At 34.3% G+C, this 19,647-nt stretch overlaps 2 protein-coding genes across 2 annotated transcripts; both read left to right on the top strand.

The window, feature by feature from the left end:
- Positions 1-5,158: 5,158 nt before the first annotated feature.
- Positions 5,159-7,604, top strand: LOC128996369 (uncharacterized). Its single transcript, XM_054421662.1, has 2 exons — positions 5,159-5,212; positions 6,057-7,604. Exons 1-2 carry the CDS (start codon positions 5,159-5,161, stop codon positions 7,602-7,604), a joined length of 1,602 nt encoding a protein of 533 aa, XP_054277637.1.
- A 10,744-nt stretch (positions 7,605-18,348) lies between these two features.
- Positions 18,349-19,422, top strand: LOC128996362 (piggyBac transposable element-derived protein 3-like). The gene has a single exon (XM_054421648.1). The coding sequence runs from the start codon at positions 18,349-18,351 to the stop codon at positions 19,420-19,422; it is 1,074 nt and encodes a 357-aa protein (XP_054277623.1).
- The last annotated feature ends 225 nt before the right edge of the window (positions 19,423-19,647 follow it).

Raw genomic sequence — 19,647 nt, 5'->3', positions numbered from 1 at the left:
AATTTACATGCTACATCAGTGACACACTTTTGATTGTCATTTATATATTTAGATAAAAAGATACATTTATGATATTATACGTTCCAAACAAATTAAAATATTGTAATTTTAAATTTCATGTAGTTTCCTGCTTCAACGCGAGGTCCGATATAAATTGTCGTTTTCATTCGTTTATGGTTTTCAATTTCGATAACTTGAGTGGAGTGATTGATTACATCATCTTTGAGTTGACTCTTTCAAGTCATCGGAAATTATTACTGTTATTCATTTTGAAATAATGCCTGAAATACTTTGCAATGCTCGAATACGAGCAACAGAAGCACTAGTTTAAAATAATAGTTGTTAGCGCTGCAACGCGCACCCGTAGAGTATTATAGGCCTACATCGATGCGCGCACCGGGTAACTGCTAGTAATACATAAATATTTAAACAAAAACTGTATGGATCATAAACATAAATAAATGGTGTCGCTTGCCGAAATGTAATAGTAATTTTCATTACCCTACACACGAAAGTACCTACACTTTTTGAGGTCGATTCACACATAACAGTTACGACACGTCACAAATCAGATATATCAGTCACGTCACAGTTAGCCAAAATATTCTTTAATGGATTTTCTATTGCTTTATATACACTCATCCGGCGCAAATCCGTCAGTCGCTCTCTCGGCGTCCGTCAGTCAATTCCAGATTTCTTTCTACCGACATTTTTGGTTTTCGGCCTCCTGTCGGACGTGTTTGAGTTGAGATTAGAAAAATAGTGCGGTTTTTCATTTAAATTACCGAGTTTGTATTTTAAGTACTGTTTGTAACAATGGACAAGATTTAGGATGAGATTTTGATAGAATATTAAGTTTTAATTTACCATTTTTCACTGTAACATCACTGTAAATATAGTAACGCAAGTCCGACTGAAACCAAATGAATGACCCTGACAATCCACAACACATTAATTTATGTTACAGTCGATGGTAAAATTACTCGTTCCTATACTCTATACTTATATAATTTGACTGAGAAATTTTGGATTCAACTGAGACTGAACTGTGACTGGTCTGTGGTGGAACTGTGACGGAACTGATATAAATGAACTAAGAAAATACAGTAGGTTATTTCCGCTACTGCAGCAAAATTACATAACGTTAACTTTCTGTGCATTTGTGGTGCACGGAACGTAACCGGTATGGGATTTTGCTGTGCAGACCCCATATTGAATAAACAAAGGTATTCGTATTGTTTACAAGTTTTTCGATATCGTAATGAAAAATAATGTTAAATACTCATCTGAAAAGTGCCATTGCGGGTTCGAAAGCTTTTTCCAAACAAATAAATCTGGCTAATAATTATCATAAAATTTGGTAACTTATGGATGATAAGCATAAACAAATGACGGAACTGAACGAATCTTATACTAACTAGCAACACCGGGGGTGTTAGAAACTCTTTGCCATATTCTCATAATTGCTTGTTTCCTCTATGACATTTGTATTTGGAATGATTTAACTAACATCTGTTATATTCTTTGTTTTTTAAATATACACAATTACAGTCTACTTAAAGCCCTTTAATTATTTTACCCACGACCGTTTTTTAAAAGTAACCATTTCAGTTTAGTTCTCAGAATTGAAAAGTTTCACGTAACAGCTGTTTACTTTCATAACAGCATATTTCATTTCATAACAGCATAGTTTTTCTCATAACAACACGGGTAACGGACCAATGAGATTCAAGGATTGAGAGAAAAGAAGTAAAATTGTAATGTTTCGAACGTCAACTAATCAGCTGATCAGGATTTTATTCGTTGTAACAATTGACGTACAACACTTTGTTTTAGTAAATACACTTGTTAGTAAGCGTATTTTTAAACATAAAATCATAAAGGTCACAATGTAATATTTCAATGAGTGCATCGTCATTACTTTTACACCATCCTAGGTAGCCTAAATAAGTGTTTACAATCTGAGTTAACAAAGCGGACTTTTGAATCAAGTCAAGTGGTACGGTTGAATTTCGTATCTAAATAAAATGGGTGATCAAACAACCATTTTACGGCATTTTAAAGGAACCAAAATTGTCTCTTCTGAATCTTGATCTCGTTGCGAGGCACTGGAATAGCGGCTAAATTATATTAATAAAGACGAATGCTAACAAGGGAACGATTCCATGAGCCGATCCGTTCACTATCCCACTAGTTCACTATGTGTCCGGGGGTAGGGTGATGGGAATAAGGCAGGGAGAACGGGGAGATTCCATTCAGTCCTAATGTCGCACCCTCGCATTATGACGCACGACTGCCCCAGAGGGCTCTGGCTGGCCCAGGTCAAATTCAGTCCTGTTGTCGCTTTACCCATTACAACAACACAAACCAAATAGTTGGGTGTCCCATCATATTTAGTACTTATTTTTAAAATATTGCATTATTTTTAAGCATCTTATATGTAAATTTCATTAAGTTCAAAGGACATTCAACCAAACTATATTTTAAAAACTCATCTTATTTCTTTAATGTACATTAGTTTATAGATGTCTTATATCAACTATTAAGGCCAATAAAACTGTAAAACGATTATTGAAAAATACTTTTTTGTGTTACAGAACCTAGCCTACTGTGGTGATGTGAACATTATCACCTGATAATATTTACTAGGTGAAACCCGTCAAAATCGACGGTTACATTGAAGGCTTACGTTAATTCATCCAACTGCGATAAATTGGGTGAAATATACATATTTTGAGGATTTAGCATTGTTTAAAGAGCAATAAGTGTAAAAACAATAATGATATTGATTGAGTTAAATGAAATTAAATTGAATGAAATTACTTCCGTGATTTCATCAGTGTAATATGATTTTATTTCAAAAGGAAATATTTTTTGGGAAGACATTTTCTAAATTCAAAGGAGGGTATATCCGTTACAGTGTAAGTTTGATTTTTCCTTCGTCACGTCGCGTGTCGCTTCAGTTCATATCGTACTTCTGTGCCAATGAATGAACCCTCTAGCATAGTTTTGAGAAATTGATTGTGGGGTTACTGTAAAAAGCTGGAATTCCTTGACATGAGGGATGTAAGTTAGTTGTCTCAGCCTTATCAATGACATAAAGTTCTCAATATAATCTTTCTACGGAATGTTAGGTGTAGTAAAATACTTGAAGTGAAGTTGGCTTTTATTCTTGAACTGTTAGGGGCCTCCTGGTCCATATGGTCTTGCAGCTTCAATGGCAACAAATAATGCAAATGACATAGCAATGGGACATTTCCAAAAAGCAAAAATACTGTAAATTGGCTGTTACGTATATATAGACGTTTACATATTGTTAAACAACGTATCTTATAAAGGATTATGTGATCTAGTTTAAAAGGAATACAGTATGACCTTTCTGTCATGACAGTAGCTGCTTAAATAGTATTTTCTCTTTGTACCATATTTTACAGCCAAAATGTCGTGTTATTTTCAATAATGTTACCAACCCAGTGCGCCAAAGTCCTTAATATAGGCATGTGCAAATAATTTGTCAAGATGGGTACCATTTTAGGCAAGGTTTCTATGTTTGAACTTTATTAGACACGATAAGAGCAGATATTTCTACATAAATGCATATTTGATATGTGTACAATAATATGATAAAATGTAGGAAAAAGTGGTGAAAAAGGCAGACACCAACCCAGATATAAGATAGTTCAATGAGAAATGATTTAAGAATTGCTGATAAAAGGATTTTCCAATGATTTCGTAATGGAACGTTATATTGCAAAACATTACATGATAAAGAAGAAAATCAATTTTAAAATCAGAAAATAACATTGGAAATACTTATTTGGTAGAATTCAGTAACTCCAAATAAATGTGTGTTGTTTGAAATACAATTTAAATAGCTTATTCCCTATTCCCTAATAAAAATGAACAGCTGTTTCATTAAAAAGTATTATTCACATGACCAAAATGTAAACAACTCTGTGGAGGGATCTTTAAAGGCTTCTGGGACAGAGTCTTAAGGAATTTTGCTTGGTTTTTCTTTTTGTAACTCATCTACAGACAAAGACCTTTCTTTGGACACCTCTACCAAGTTTCTACACCCAGCCGTTCTCTCAAATTAGTGAGGACAAAGTTTCCAATTAAATATTTAGATTACCCCATGTTAATCTTATGGGAGAAACTCCAACTTTGATGGTCTGTGGGGCAAAGCCCGAGGATTTTTATTACATGAATTGGTGAAAGGGGGCGTCTACACAAAAAATACTTTATTTTGACACGTCGTTTGTAAAAATCCGTCCATTATTAACGGAGGAGTAGTGTTTTGTAGAAATCGCCTTCACGTATTATATACCATAAGGATTATTTGATTTGTTTGTAATTATTGTATTTGTTCTTAACTAAAACATGGTTGTAATTTTGAATGAATAAAAGCCATACTTATGGTTTACTAAGTCTTTCTTACAACAATTTTATTCATTCATTGATAAACTCAGTTAGTGCTACATTACAATGGAGAAATTCCTTAGACCAGACAAATTGTAAATTGACCCGGAATCTCCAACTGCCTCAGAGGAATGGACGCATTGGTTACAAACATTCGAAGACTTTCTAACCATGACAGAATTCGTTGAAGACAAGGACAAACTGAAACTACTAACTAATCGACTATCTTTTACTACTTATAAATTTATCAAGGAATCTGAAACTTACCAATACGCTTTGAGAGTTCTTAACTCAATTTACATCAAACAAAAGAATGAAATATTCTCAAGATATTTAGTAATGACTAGAAAACAGTAACAAGGTGAGACTATTGACAAATATGTGTCGGAACTGAAACTTTTGAGCCAAGATTGCGTTTTTGAAGCTGTTAATGCGATTCAATACAGGGATCATTACATTCGTGATGCTTTTATCAATGGATTAGCCTCGTCATACATACGACAGAGACTATTTTAAAATAAAACTTTAGACCTAGCTGAAGCAGTGGAACACTCTAGAGCTCTTGAAATGGCTCAAGCTCAAGTCGAGAGCTATCCAAAATCTATGTACGGAATGCAAACTTGTGCAACGAATGAATTGGCAAAGCAAGCTTGTCAGTACGAATTCCCACTACAACAAAAGGAAGAAGCGACTGTTTCCGCTATTAAAAATATTGATGGCAAGTGTTATTTTTGTGGGCATGATAGACACTCTAGAGATCGCTGTCCAGCCAGAGAAGCAACTTGTGGGAAATGTAACAAGACAGGGCATTATGCGAGAGTCTGTAAAAGCAATCCAACTCAACATTTTAAAGTAAAACAGAAGACGTCTAGTACATCAGCTGCACTAATAGCAACTACACATAATACATCTGTATTGAAGGACTCTACAGTTGAAGCTAAAGTGAATGGCCTGAAAGCAAATTGCTTAATAGACACCGGGAGTACATCAAGCTTTGTAAACTTGAAGTTTGTTCAGTTAAACAAAATTAAAATGTATAATGAAAGTGGACAAGTATCACTAGCTGCTTCTAATATGAAATCAAACGTTAAAATCAACCTAAATCTGTTGAATCACAATTACAACAATTTTAAGTTGACTGTTCTTGAAGATCTTTGTACTGATGTGCTTATCGGACATGATATCATGAAACTCCACTCAAATATACAGGTTTGGTTTGGAGGTAAGAAACCTCCTCTGTTGGTGTGCTCCTGTGCCAAAGTTGAACCACCCAAACTATTCTACAATTTAACTCTGCCTATCTGGATGATTTGACCGTATGTGAAAAGGATCAAAAGGATCATGATGAGAATCTAAGAACATTTTTAGATGCTGTAACTAAGTATGGACTTGTAATCAACAACGAAAAGAGCAAGTTCAACCAGTCTTCAATAACCTTGTTGGGACATTTAGTTTCCCATAACTCTATTCGACCTGATCCAGATCGACTAGAATCTCTACTGTCACTTCCTGTGCCCAAAGACCAAGTTTCACTAAAGCGAGTCCTAGGATTTTTCGCTCACTATTCAAAATGGATACATCGGTTTTCTGATAAAATAAGAAACCTGACACAAGTAAATTCTTTTCCTTTGTCACAGGAAGCGGTTGCAGATTTTGGAGCCCTCAAACTTGACATTGCAAACTCAGTAATTACTCCTAGGAATGGGCAAGAGCCACTGGCAGTGGAGACTGACGCATCTGACATAGCCGTGGCAGCAACTTTGAGTCAAGATAATCGGCCAATTGCTTTTTTCTCACGGACTCTAAACAAATCTGAGAAGCTGTATTCAGCTGTTGAAAAAGAAGCCGTTGCCATTGTCGAAGCCCTTCGAAAATGGAAATCATTTCTTATCGGAAGAGACTTCAGATTATACACAGATCAGCAAGCTTTATCATTTATCTTTGACAAGAGGCATACAAGCAAAATCAAGAACGATAAAGTTATGAGATGGCGACTAGAGCTAACACCTTATCAATATGAAATAGTGTACCGACCTGGTAGGGAGAATGTAAAAGCAGATACGCTCTCTCGGGCATGTGTGGTTCGCTGGGACAATGCTAAGTTGTTTGAATTACACAAATCTCTCTGCCATCCGGGAGTCACTCGAATGATTCATTGGATTAAAACTAAAAATCTAAACTACACTCTGGATGATGTAAAAAGGATGACGTCAGCTTGTCAAACATGTGCAGAAGTGAAGCCAAGATTTCACCAATTCCAAGGCAAATTGATAAAGGCAACCACTCCCTTCGAACGTCTAAATATTGACTTTAAGGGCCCTCTTCCATCAACAACCAGAAACCGTTACCTTTTAACCATGGTGGACGAGTATTCTCGTTTTGTATTTGCTTACCCCTGTAAGGACATTAGTTCAGCAACAGTTATCAGATGTTTTTCAGATCTATTTTTTATGTTTGGAGCCCCGTCCTTTGTACATTCAGATAGAGGTTCATCTTTCATGTCGCAAGAGCTGACGGACTTTCTTCACAAGTACGGAGTAGCTACAAGTCATACGACACCTTATAACCCTAGAGGGAACTCTCAGATTGAACGCTTCAATGGAACAATATGGCGAACCATCCTACTAGCTTTGAAAAACCACAACCTGCCAGTTCCTGCATGGGAAGAAGTATTACAGGAGGCACTTCACTCTGTCAGATCTCTTTTATGCACTGCGACAAACTGCACACCGCACGAAAGATTCTTTATACATAGCAGAAGATCTACCAATGGAGACTCCTTACCATCTTGGCTATCCGCTCCTGGTTCTGTCCTGATTAGAAAGTTTGTAAGATCTAATAAATATTATGACCTTGTGGAACCAGTTCAACTTTTGGAATCAAATCCACAGTACGCTCTCGTCAGAAGAAGAGATGAGTCAGAATCACAAGTATCCCTGAGACATCTTGCACCCGCTGGCCTACCTCCTGGTGATCTACCTCATGAAGACAACACTACTGAGAGAGAGATTGTTGAAAATATAAATTCAGACATTGACCACAATGAAGTTCAAAATGAAACTCAACAAACGGTATCTCAGACCCCAACTTCAGAGACGGCTGTGGGGAAACTACGTCCAAAGAGGAATGTCAAGCCTCCGTCATATCTAAAGGATTACATATGCTATACCTACCTTGAAAACTAGTGGGGGAGAATGTGGTGATGTGAACATTATCACCTGATAATATTTATTATTTGATTTGTTTGTAAATATTGTATTTGTTCTTAACTAAAACATGGTTGTAATTTTGAATGAATAAAAGCCATACTTTTGGTTTACTAAGTATTTCTTACAACACCTACTATTGGAGTTTATTGTCTTTCTTTATTTTTAATGTTAAAAACGCATATAATGTTATGTTTTAATGTGTGACATTGCTATAACTTTTAACCATAGTTATAAGTTACATGTTCTATGAATAAAACTTTTCAATGTCAAAGAAATCGTCCTTTATTGGCATTATGCATAGGGCAAATTATGCTTCAACAAACGTTGGTGCAGAAAACAGTATTCGCCTCTCCTGAAATCGGCTTTTTAATTTAAACACAAGTGTCCCTGTTGCTCGAATCCGAGCAATTGCCAAGTATTACAGGTGTTATTTTAAAACAAATAACATTCATAATTTCTGATGACTCAAAGATTATAGAAATACTCAAAGATGTACCTAACTGATTGAAATAATCAACATATCTTGTAAATATCTTATCATTGTTCAAAAGCTGATCTTGTTTTTTAGTGTTTTCTAAAAATAGCCATACTCATAGCTGCATTAGGTTGTCCATAACGACGATTATAAATTAAAAAAAAACATTATTTCTATTTCCTCTCCTTGGTGGCGGGCTATGAATTTCCTATGTTTCCATGGTTTGAAAATCCGCTCTTTCAATGATTACTAAGAAATGCAGCACAGTGTTGGATCAGTTTTTTCTTTACTATATCAATTTATCCAGGCTCTCTCGATTTTTCCATTGTAATATTTACGCCAACCCAAATTCAAATAGTAAATATTTCATTTCAACCAAGTCAGTAAATGTTTGTAGCAAACTGTTAAATTAGCAAACTTATTGACTGTTTACAATTAATTAACATATGTTCTTCTTCTCACTTTTAATTTCTGACAACGGCTGGAGTTTTATAACAATTTTTGTTTCCCATGTTAATCTTTTGGAGAAATACGAAACTTTAAAGGGCCCTAGGGCCTTACTCTCTAATTATTTCCTTAAAAAAAGTTTCCTGCACAACTTCTCATTACGCTCTTTCCAATGACACCAAAAACATGTCAATTGGTTTAGTAGTTCGGAGGAGTAATTATCACAAAAAAACCTGCTTGCGTATTAAATAAGTATAGATGTTGAAAATTGGAAAGTAAAAATAACATGTAGGCCTACTTAGCTATGTAACAAGTTCGCTATAGTAGGCTAGTTCTGACAAGTAAAGGGAATAAACAGTTATATTCCTATTAATTGAACTTGGTATTCGTCTTAATCCAATAGCACAGCACAGGAATAGTCCTTGACAAGAGCTGTTAGCTGGAGCAAACTATGCTATTTTTTCAATTTAAGTTTCATGTTATATGGAGGTTTTTTCGTTACAATTATTATGTTGTCTAGGCATATCTTAAATTTTATTAAAGGTAATTTCTCTCCGTTAATTTAGTAAACCTTTTAAATCTATTTCCTCATCCGGCACAATTTTTGTTTTAATTTAATCATAACTAGTGTACATGTTGCTCGAATTCGAGCAATTGCAAAGTATTACAGGAATTATTTCAAAACGAATAACAGTCCTATTTACAATGTGTTTAAAAGAGTCAACTCAAAGATTACCGGTGTGTAACTCAGACCATGTTTATCTTCGTTATTGATAAACCTAAAGCTTTCCGGCCGGTTTTCTCCTTCTTAAAATGCCTCGCTGTACAGGCAACACAGGTCATGATAGAGGACTAATTAATTGAGAACGAAAAGTCGTTTTGGGGTAGTGTTAAAGGGCGCATTTGTAACCTAATAGTTGAGTTTGTCCGCAGCACACTGTTCTGTAGCTGCGGTCGTTATCACGATTACGCCTCCTGTCCATGTTTCGTTGTCGTCGTGTCGGAGGCATTACAAAAACAACAAATAAACAAAATATAGCTACACAAAACAATGATGAATGCACAAATTTAAATTACAATCATGCTAACACAATCCATCATAGCGACACAAAACAACGATAAATACACAAATTTAAGATACAACCATACTGACACGATCAGTCTTGGGGGTTGTGTTTACACAAACTCAAATAGTAAATAAATGTACTCAATGCGTTTCATTGAATTGAAAAATAAATAACAGCAATTAAATTATACAGCTGATCAAAATGTAAACAATTATGTTCTTCATAAGGATAACATGGAAACTTTCAAAGCCACTGGGGCAGAGCCCAAGGGATTTTTTCAAAAATGTAAGACCAGTTTGCAAATCTACGCGACACGCTCTTTCCAATGAGACGTCAATGGATAAAATCGGTTAAGAAATGGCGGAGGAGTTCAACCGACAAATTTTCATGTAGTGTATTAATTATATAGATTTACTTGGACCTTTTGTGATATGGCTTGTCTTAACATTTTTCCTTAATCAACAACATTACTTGTTTCGCTTAATTTTAAATTTCGTACCTCTAACTCAAAGATGAGTTCATCTTTTAACAATAAATCAACCTTAATCGTGTTTTTTTTGTATAAATTAACACAAGCTAAAAACACAATTTAATAGATAATTATTTTACACAAGATACATGGCTGATTTAAAAAAGCAGAGTGGCGCATATTTTGTACCGTATTTTTTTTTACCTTACCGGTACAAATTTTGACTTAGGAAATTAAATTAAATGACATCCCAAGTAAAAAATTAATTTATTAGAGAATCAAAACTAAAACTAAACATCCTTCAGAACATAACTTTTCACTTCATTATACCCTTTACAATTGAAGAAAAATATTAAACAATTTCTAACCCCATTAAATACTTGGAAATTAAGGATAGGATATTAAAAAGGTATTATCTTTCTTCATTCTACTTGGAGACATCAGCCCTAATAACAAAACACAGTCTTTGCTGTAGAATTACATTTACATTTAATTTTTTTATGAAATTATACCATTGAATGCCAAACAAAATTTATCTTTTACCATTACTTTAAACAGAACCTGCAAACCAAATAAGAACATTAATATCATTTCTATATATTATTTTCCTTTTAGTTTCCTTCATATATGTAACATGGTCGTTCGTGGTAATATAATAAAAGATTGAAAAATTATACAGACGAACAAAATAATATGGTACAATTAACACGTAAATAACTCTCAGGTAAAGTAGTCACGGAATAAAATACCCCCGCCGCAGCAAACCTGCAGACTAAGCGATTTTTCATTTGACTGATTGGATTTACACTTAAATGTCTACTTAAAAATATAACATTTATTCCCGATTTAAATAAAATTAGTTTAACAAGTACTTAGGTTTGCTGTATCAGGGAGGGTAAAACTGTTTTTTTGTACAATGTTAATAGTTAGTAAGAAATAAAAACAATTAATTTCCAAATTTGATCAAAATATGCTCATAAACAAGCAAACTACAACAGTTTACTTATTCTCCATAAGAATAACATGGGAATTTTAAATTTACAATTTTAAGGAATTTTCTCCGTAACCATTAGGCGCATGATAACGCTTCAATATACTAAATTATTAGTTTTTTTAAGCTCTACAAAATGGTTTGGAAAGAAATTGCTAAATTTTATGTTTTTTGGGTCAAAAATGGGAAAAACCTATTTTTACCCCATAAAACCCCCCGTAAACCCCCCTTCCCATGGTCCAATCATGCTGGATCGCGAACTCGTTCGAATAAACGTAGGTTTACACGTTTGTACCAAATTTTATCAAAATCGGATCATTTTTGCTCGAGTTATCGTGCTAACGGACACACACACACACACACACACACACACACACACACACACACACACACACACATATATATATATATATATATATATATATATATATATATATATATATATATATATATATATATATATATATATATATATATATAATTGTTTAGATAAAGGGCTACTATTATAAATAATGAAGAAAACATATTAACTCAGTACCCTGAAATTATTTTTATTTTTAAAACTCTACATGTTTCGACCTTTAGGCCATTTACAAGAGTAACATTTAACCTCACTTCAAACACAAACAAATTAATTAACAAATAAACATCATGTGATGATCATTACATATGATTTTTCTTTTTTCTTAAAATGTATAGTAAAATAATCTTTGGTCATGGAATTTGTCATATATATATATCTAAAATTTTATTATGGTTGTTTAATTTATCCTCCTCTTGATGTTTGTGTTAAATATTCTTTAATTTTATAATTTTTTTCATATATAGGATTTTGTTTATTTTGCATCGTATTGATTATATTTGTTGGATCATTCTTGTAGCTGCAGTATATATGATATTCTTCTTTTGTATCTAATTTATTTCCTTTTGATCCATAGTCCAAAACTGTCATATCTGTTTCTATTTTAGTGAATTTATGATTCTCATTAAGCATGTGTTCTGCGACATTACTTTTCATACTAGTCACATTCTTTGATTTATTTTTAACCAAATTGTAACATCAAAATATGAAAACTCCGGTATTTATAAAATTAAATGTTCAGATTGTGAAAAGTATTACATTGGACAGACAGGAAGGTCGTTCAATTGTAGATATAAAGAACATGTACAAGCGTATAAATCAAAGAATGTGACTAGTATGAAAAGTAATGTAGCAGAACACATGCTTAATGAGAATCATAAATTCACTAAAATAGAAACAGATATGACAGTTTTGGACTATGGATCAAAAGGAAATAAATTAGATACAAAAGAAGAATATCATATATACTGCAGCTACAAGAATGATTCAACAAATATAATCAATACGATGCAAGTAAAGAAAAAAAATCCTATATATGAAAAAAATTTAAAATTAAAGAATATTTAACACAAACATCGAGAGGAGGATAAATTAAACAACCATAATACAATTTTATAAATATTATATATATATATATATATATATATATATATATATATATATATATATATATATATATATATATATATATATATATATATGACAAAATTCCATGACCAAAGATTATTTTACTATACATTTTAAGAAAAAAGAAAAATCATATGTAAACATCATCACATGATGTTTATTTGTTAATTAATTTGTTTGTGTTTGAAGTGAGGTTAAATGTTACTCTTGTAAATGGCCTAAAGGTCGAAACATGTAGAGTTTTAAAAATAAAAATAATTTCAGGGTACTGAGTTAATATGCTTTCTTCATTATTTATAAATATATAAATATATATATATATATATATATATATATATATATATATGAATTTGAACGGATGGTGTTTTTGGCCTCTAGGGACCTCAAAACGAAAAAATCGGTCCCGCGTCTAGGTCTTACCATGAGTACCACGGTAATAGCTTGTTCCCTATATAGGAAATTCGCTAAAAATGAGACATTTATTTAACTTGGAACAATATTACTCGTATTTACGTAGTAATATTGCATACAAAATTATTATAATCTTCTCCAGCCAATTTAAAAGAAAAGAATAAAAAGTTTTGGACTTAAAATAATTTTTTTAATCGAAGCAAAGTGTAAAAATCCACGAATCCTAAATTATCTCAGAACAGTCAAAATAATTTTAAATGATAAATCAAACTAATGTTCTTATTGGTGTAAACACATGACGTCTTATCACACAATTTATTGATATTCTAAATTCATATGTACTAGACTATTTTATATTTTTACTAAAAAAATCACAAGTTTTGTATGCACAAAATGAATAAATTTTAAATTAAAAAAATATTTAACAATACCATTCTAACACTAAACTACAAACTAGTAGGACCAACTACTGGGCTACTCGATGCCAAACCAATTCCGAATCAAACGTCAACCACTAATTAATTGAACATCAATCGGCAAGACAATCATGAGCCATCCATCTCACTGTACCAGCAATCGTCAGCTCAGCGAATGATTTAATGGTTTACTAGAGGGGATAATAATTGGGCTATTTTTAATACACGAGCAATCCGTGTTAAGTAATGGGGATGTAAATTATCCCATTTGTGTTATAAGTCTCTTGCTTGGCCTTCTGTTAGTACTCAAGTAATGAAATTAAAAATTGTAACTTAATTATGAGTCCTCAAATTTTTAAGCTTCGTATACTTTTTATTAATATTAATCAATATACAATTTACATAACCTTGGGATGAGAAAAGTAAAAAAGTTCGATTGTAAAGTTTTGCGTATTTTACAAAGAAAAATGGTGAAAGGAAAGTTTCAACGTTTTACACGTACACAAACTTTCTGGTTAGGAGGAAACAAACTTTCGTTGAAAAATGGAGCTTTACCGCCAACGTATATCGATAGATCCATTTCAAAATTATTCGTGGATGCTTCTAAATGTGATACGCAAAAAGATCAATGTTGTGTGAAATGAGTGCAGTTAATTCATAAACATGGGGAATTCTTGCCCACAGGAAAGTAGCTGCTGCATGTAGTCATCATGGAAAGGCATCATAGTACAGGTCCACTGATTCTTGTGAGGTTTTCAGAACACAAAAACACGATAAAATATGTACCTCCGTACATACGAAAATGCCATTAAGGACTTTTTAATTTTAACCAGAAGAACGACCTAAACACCTACATAGCATCGGCTAACTTAATGTCTCTCTGAAACAAACTTATTTAGAATGTATGGGACACGGATCTGTAATATTCTATTTCAAACGTGGTTTTTAATATGAATAAACGGTATCAGCATTCTGACACATACTTTCTCTCATAAGTTTGTCAACAACCTTTATAATGGGAAAAGCGGTGAGAGTAAATATGATATTTTCTAGTTAAAAATCACAAAAATTACAATATCTTTTTAACCAGAATTGGTACATTGGGGTGTTGTACTATTTTTTTTAGAATTATAAGGACGATAACATATTTATTTTGATAAAAATTAGCTTTTTTAAAAAAATCTGATTATTTATTGTTATTTTATGTTTTATTTTATGGGGAAATCACATAAGCTACCATAACTTTAGAACCATATTTTTTTACGAAAATGGGGTTTGTACCATTCTGTTCAAAATTGTATGGACCATAACATACAAAACTTTTACCAAAATCGTTTGGGCCATTATCGAGAAAATCTGGTTTTCCATTATTTTATGGGGTTTTATGGGAAAATCCCCATTAAAAATTAAAATAAAAAAATGAAAAAAAGTTCAAAACTTTAAGGACCATAAATATGTTAGGACCATGCTATGTTAAATCCTAGCCGTTTTAGCGAATTTCCCATATAGGGAATAAGCTATTACCGTTGTACTCATGGTAAGACCTGGACCCGGGAACGATATAATTTTTGTTTTGAGGTCCCTAGAGGGCAAAAACACCATCCGTTCAAATTCATATATATATATATAGATTTACATACACATATATATATATATATATTTACATACGTATATTTATGTATACTAGTGTACCTGTTGCTCGAATTCGAGCAATTGCTAAGTATTACAACAGGCGTTATTTAAAAACGAATAACAGTCATAATTTCTGATGACTAAAAGATTCGACTCAAAGATTATGGAAATACTCAAAATGTACACAACTGAGCGATATAATCAACATTTCTTGTAAATAGTGTTTTCTACAAATAGCCTTACTCATAGCCGCATTAGGTTGTCCATAATAACGATTATAAATAAAAAAAAAACATTATTTCTATTTCTTCTTCTTGTTGGCCTTTTATGATTTTCCTGTTTCCATAGTTTGCAAATCGGCTCTTTAAATGATTACTGATTACTAAGAAATGCAGCAAAGTGTTAATTAAGTTTTCTTTTTAGTATATCAAATTATCCAGGCTCTCTTGCTTTTTTCATTGTAATATTCACGCAAACCCAAATTCAAATAGTAAATATTTCATTTCAACCAAGTCAGTAAATGTTTGTAGCAAACTCCTCGTTCCCACCACCACCCCTGGCTTATTCGGGACTTATTTGCCTGGGACTTATTTGCCAGGCCGATTCCCCATGAAAATCTTTTTCTTTTTAGGCTTCAGCCACTTTCAATCCTCGTCCAGGCACATTATGTGTCCAAAAGCCTAAAGCACGACTCCCTTACCCATACCGACCTGAGCGATAGGGATCATTGAGATTCGCTCTAACCTTTCCTCTCATGGGCAAGTTTTCATTCATTTTCTTTCTTAGTATTTGTTTGTTTCTATTTTCAAATTTTAAAGCCTGTATGTATTACTGTTTTTCCTTTTTCCCTTGCTACTTTTCTAAACGTCTCAATTGTTTCCTTGCCACTCATCATGTTTTATTTTCTCATCTCTAGACCTCTTTTATCTAAGACTTCTTACTGTGTTTTATGATTTCCCTACTTCCAACAAAACTCTTCATTGCGCACTCAAAAGTTTCCTTTTCAATCTTATCCTCCCCTTATCTTCCTTCTTATCTTAGCATCCTTACCCCAGAACACTCATCCGTAGCCTATACACACATCCTTTTTTTTGTTACGTTTTGATTTTCTTATAGAAAATGTCTCCAATTTGAGTATAACCAGCTGTTTTAAATCAGTGTCAATTTCAAAGTATTCATCTGTTCAAATTAAAAACAAACATTTTCTCCCTAAGAATAACATGGGGACTTTGAAGGCCACTGGGGCAGAGCCCTGATGGAATTCCAAAGTTTTTTTGTTTGATGGCAAAACTACATGCTAAGACCTTTCTAACGATACCTTGGACATGGTGATCGGTAGCACCTCCACTCCAAACAATTATGACAAAAATATGCCTAGTGTATTAATTATATATATTTATTTATATATATATATATCTTACTAATATTATAAATGTATATATACCATATATATATATATACATGTATATATATATATATATATATATGTGTGTGTGTGTGTGTGTGTGTGTCCATTAGCGCGATAACTCGAGCAAAAATGATACAATTTTGATGAAATTTGGTATCCCTCCTCAGTCCCAATGTGTCAAATATGACACACATATAATTTTGCCTTTTCCTCCCGTACTGTGAATAGGATTGAGTTGGTAGTAGTTCTCTAGCCTCCCACTAGGTGCCAGCACTAACTAGTGCTTGTCAGTTGCTCAGCTGAATGGTTTTCTGCTACAGTTTATCAACATTCAAGATGGCTGACAACCCATTCGGCAGACTACCACTAACCTTTCAAAGTAAGTAAAGAATTAAAATATGTAAATGTAGATATTATGAGTTGTAAAAAATTGGGAGTACTGTTCAATTACTATACAATGACATGGTGTAAATGATATCTCATGGTTTCAGTTCTTTTTTGGTCCTATTTGCGTTTGAAATTTGATGTGTCAAATGTGACACAGTGGGACCAAGGATTTAGTAAATCACAACATTGTATTTTTTGTAAAGTTACCAATCTATGTTTTAGGACTGCAAACAAAACTACCACTAAAATGATAATGTTTAACTTATTTTCTATTGTATAAAATTGGATTCTTATGTTTTTTTTTTATTTCAGATGTTCTACAAGAGTTCTGTGATCGATTGAATTTCGGTGACATTTCCGATGTCGACGACTTGTCAGATGATGAAGAGTCTGACTCCACATTCCTGTTGCCACCACCCAGGATTGATGATGAGGCAGGACAAGAATCAGAACCAGAACCAGAGCCACTTCCTATGCCGGAACCAGAGCCCCTGCCACAGCCGGAACAAGAGGCACTGCCACAGCCGGAACAAGAGGCACTGCCACAGCCGGAACAAGAGCTACTACCACAGCCGGAACACGAGCTACTACCACAGCCGGAACAAGAGGCACTGCCACAGCCGGAACAAGAGCTACTACCACAGCCGGAACAAGAGCTACTACCACAGCCGGAACAAGAGCTACACTACCACAGCCAGAACTTACTGCCCCAGGGCCTAGTTATGCTGTTCGCATGCGTCCTCTACGTAAGACTACTGTTGTCGTGCGTGAAGTGCATTCACCTACGTATGATACCTCTTTTCGTGACGTTTCTGATAGTTACGCTCAGTCAGATGACGAAGACTGTGACCCGACCTTCGTAATGCCTACAGTTGTGCGTGAACATCAGTCTGCTAGGCCTATAGCTGCCCGTCGACACCGTGCTGCTAGGACTACACCTGCCCGTGGACGCCGTGCGGCTAGGCCAAGTAATTCTAGTCGTGGACGTTGTGTTGGTGGACCTAGCGGTGATGCTCTTGCTCCTGTGTTACCTGCCCAAACTGTGTGTGATGCCCAAGCTTGGTCTATTAGTAATAATTTCGAATCACTTCCTGCTGCACCACGACACGAGGAACCCGAACCTAACATCGAGCTCGTAAGTACTCTCGACAATTTTTCTAAGTATATTCCGGATGAGGTATTGGAAGGCATAGCGGCAGCAACTTCAGCTAACATACTAGCAACCAGAGGAACTGAGATGTTGCTGACTGTTTCAGATATCAAAATCTTTTTGGGGATGACCATGAAAATGTCATACCTAAAACTCCCAAGGATTAGGATGTATTGGGCTGCACAAACTAAGATTTCTAGTATATCAGATGCAATGCCGCGAAACAAATTTTTTTTTATACGGGCTAATCTTCGTGTCAGGGATTATTCTGCAGTTTCCGACGAGGAAAAAAAATCCAGTAAGTATTGGAAATTAGCACCATTACTCAGTGCTATCAATGCTGCATGCCTCCAAAATCCTAGGTCCTCTGAAGTATCAATGGATGAGCAGATGGTACCATTTTGGGGTAGTACTCAAATGAGGCAGCATGTGAAGGGAAAACCAAACCCATGTGGGCTAAAGAATTTTGTTGCCTGTGCCCCTGATGGTTTGCCTCTGGACTTTTTTCTGTATGAAGGTAAAGGTGACACAATTTTACCTAACTACCCTCATTTGGACATAGGGGGGAAGGTAATTGTACGATTGGCAAAACACTTACCACAAGGAGTATCCATTTTTATGGATCGTTTTTTCAATTCTATTCCCCTGTTGGATGAGCTCCACGCCCTTGGTTTCCAAGGAACAGGTACAATGGTAGCTGACAGGATTCCAAGAGGAACTCCTCTCTATAGTGATGCAAAATTGCGAGGAGGAGGCAGAGGCTATATGAACCAGGTAATCAGAAACGATGGACAGATAGCGATCGTAAAGTGGTTAGACAATAAGCCAGTTATATTAACCTCAACAGTTCATGGAGTGGAGCCTACTGATAAATGCAAGCGTTGGTGTAAGAAAGAACGCAGGTATATTGATGTGAATAGGCCTCTAGTAGTAAAACTCTACAATGACAAGATGGGAGGTGTTGATTTGCTGGATAGGATGATATCGTATTATCGGACATCCGCTAGAACCAAAAAATGGACTGTTAGGCTACTATTTCATATGATTGACTTTGTAGTAGCAGCAGGATGGCTAACTCGCAGAAGAGTTGAAGTTGCAGACAACACTCCAAAGAAAGATAGGACAGATCTTCTTTCCTACAAAACAGATCTAGCCGATCGCCTTCTTCAAGGGCAAGTCGAGGTCTTTCGAGATGATGACGAAGACGATGGGAATGAACTTCTTCCTGAAACACCTCCTAAGAGAAGAAAACCGACTCCATTGCCTCATGACCTTCAACGAACCTCTGGAGTAAGGCATATGCCTGAACTTGTGTCTGCTAGTACCACCCGGCATCGATGTCGAGTACCAGGCTGCAGTTCAACCAACGCTCGTTTTTTTTGCACAACATGCAAAGTTCATTTGTGTATAACCAATGCCAGGAACTGTTTCAAGTTGTTTCATGAGTTGTAAATAAGTTTTTTGTACCATTTCAATGTTTTATAATGGACATTTTTAATTATTTTCATTTATAATGTTTTTTGTGGCAATTGCCTTAGTCCCAATGTGTCAAATTTGACACATCATTTTTTTTGTATTTAGAGTGAAAATAAAATTTTGAAAAAAATCACAGCTGATATTTGATTTTTTTTAAACCAAATTTCATAAAAAAAAATAAAAAAAATTTTAAATTTTGTT

The sequence above is a fragment of the Macrosteles quadrilineatus genome, unplaced genomic scaffold, assembly GCF_028750875.1.
Source record: "Macrosteles quadrilineatus isolate MER2022 unplaced genomic scaffold, UCM_ALF_1.0 Scaffold_1__1_contigs__length_201487025, whole genome shotgun sequence".
NCBI classification, from domain to species: domain Eukaryota; kingdom Metazoa; phylum Arthropoda; class Insecta; order Hemiptera; family Cicadellidae; genus Macrosteles; species Macrosteles quadrilineatus.
Note: the sequence above shows the minus strand (reverse complement) of the source record. Positions and strands in the feature narration are given on the sequence as shown.

Bases quoted from the DNA above. Each gene is read 5' to 3' on its own strand.
- LOC128996369 (XM_054421662.1), top strand. From the start codon at position 5,159: ATGATAGACACTCTAGAGATCGCTGTCCAGCCAGAGAAGCAACTTGTG. The intron at 5,213-6,056 runs GTAACAAGACAG...CCTTTGTCACAG, and splicing joins AGAAGCAACTTGTGGGAAAT to GAAGCGGTTGCAGATTTTGG.
- LOC128996362 (XM_054421648.1), top strand. From the start codon at position 18,349: ATGGATGAGCAGATGGTACCATTTTGGGGTAGTACTCAAATGAGGCAG.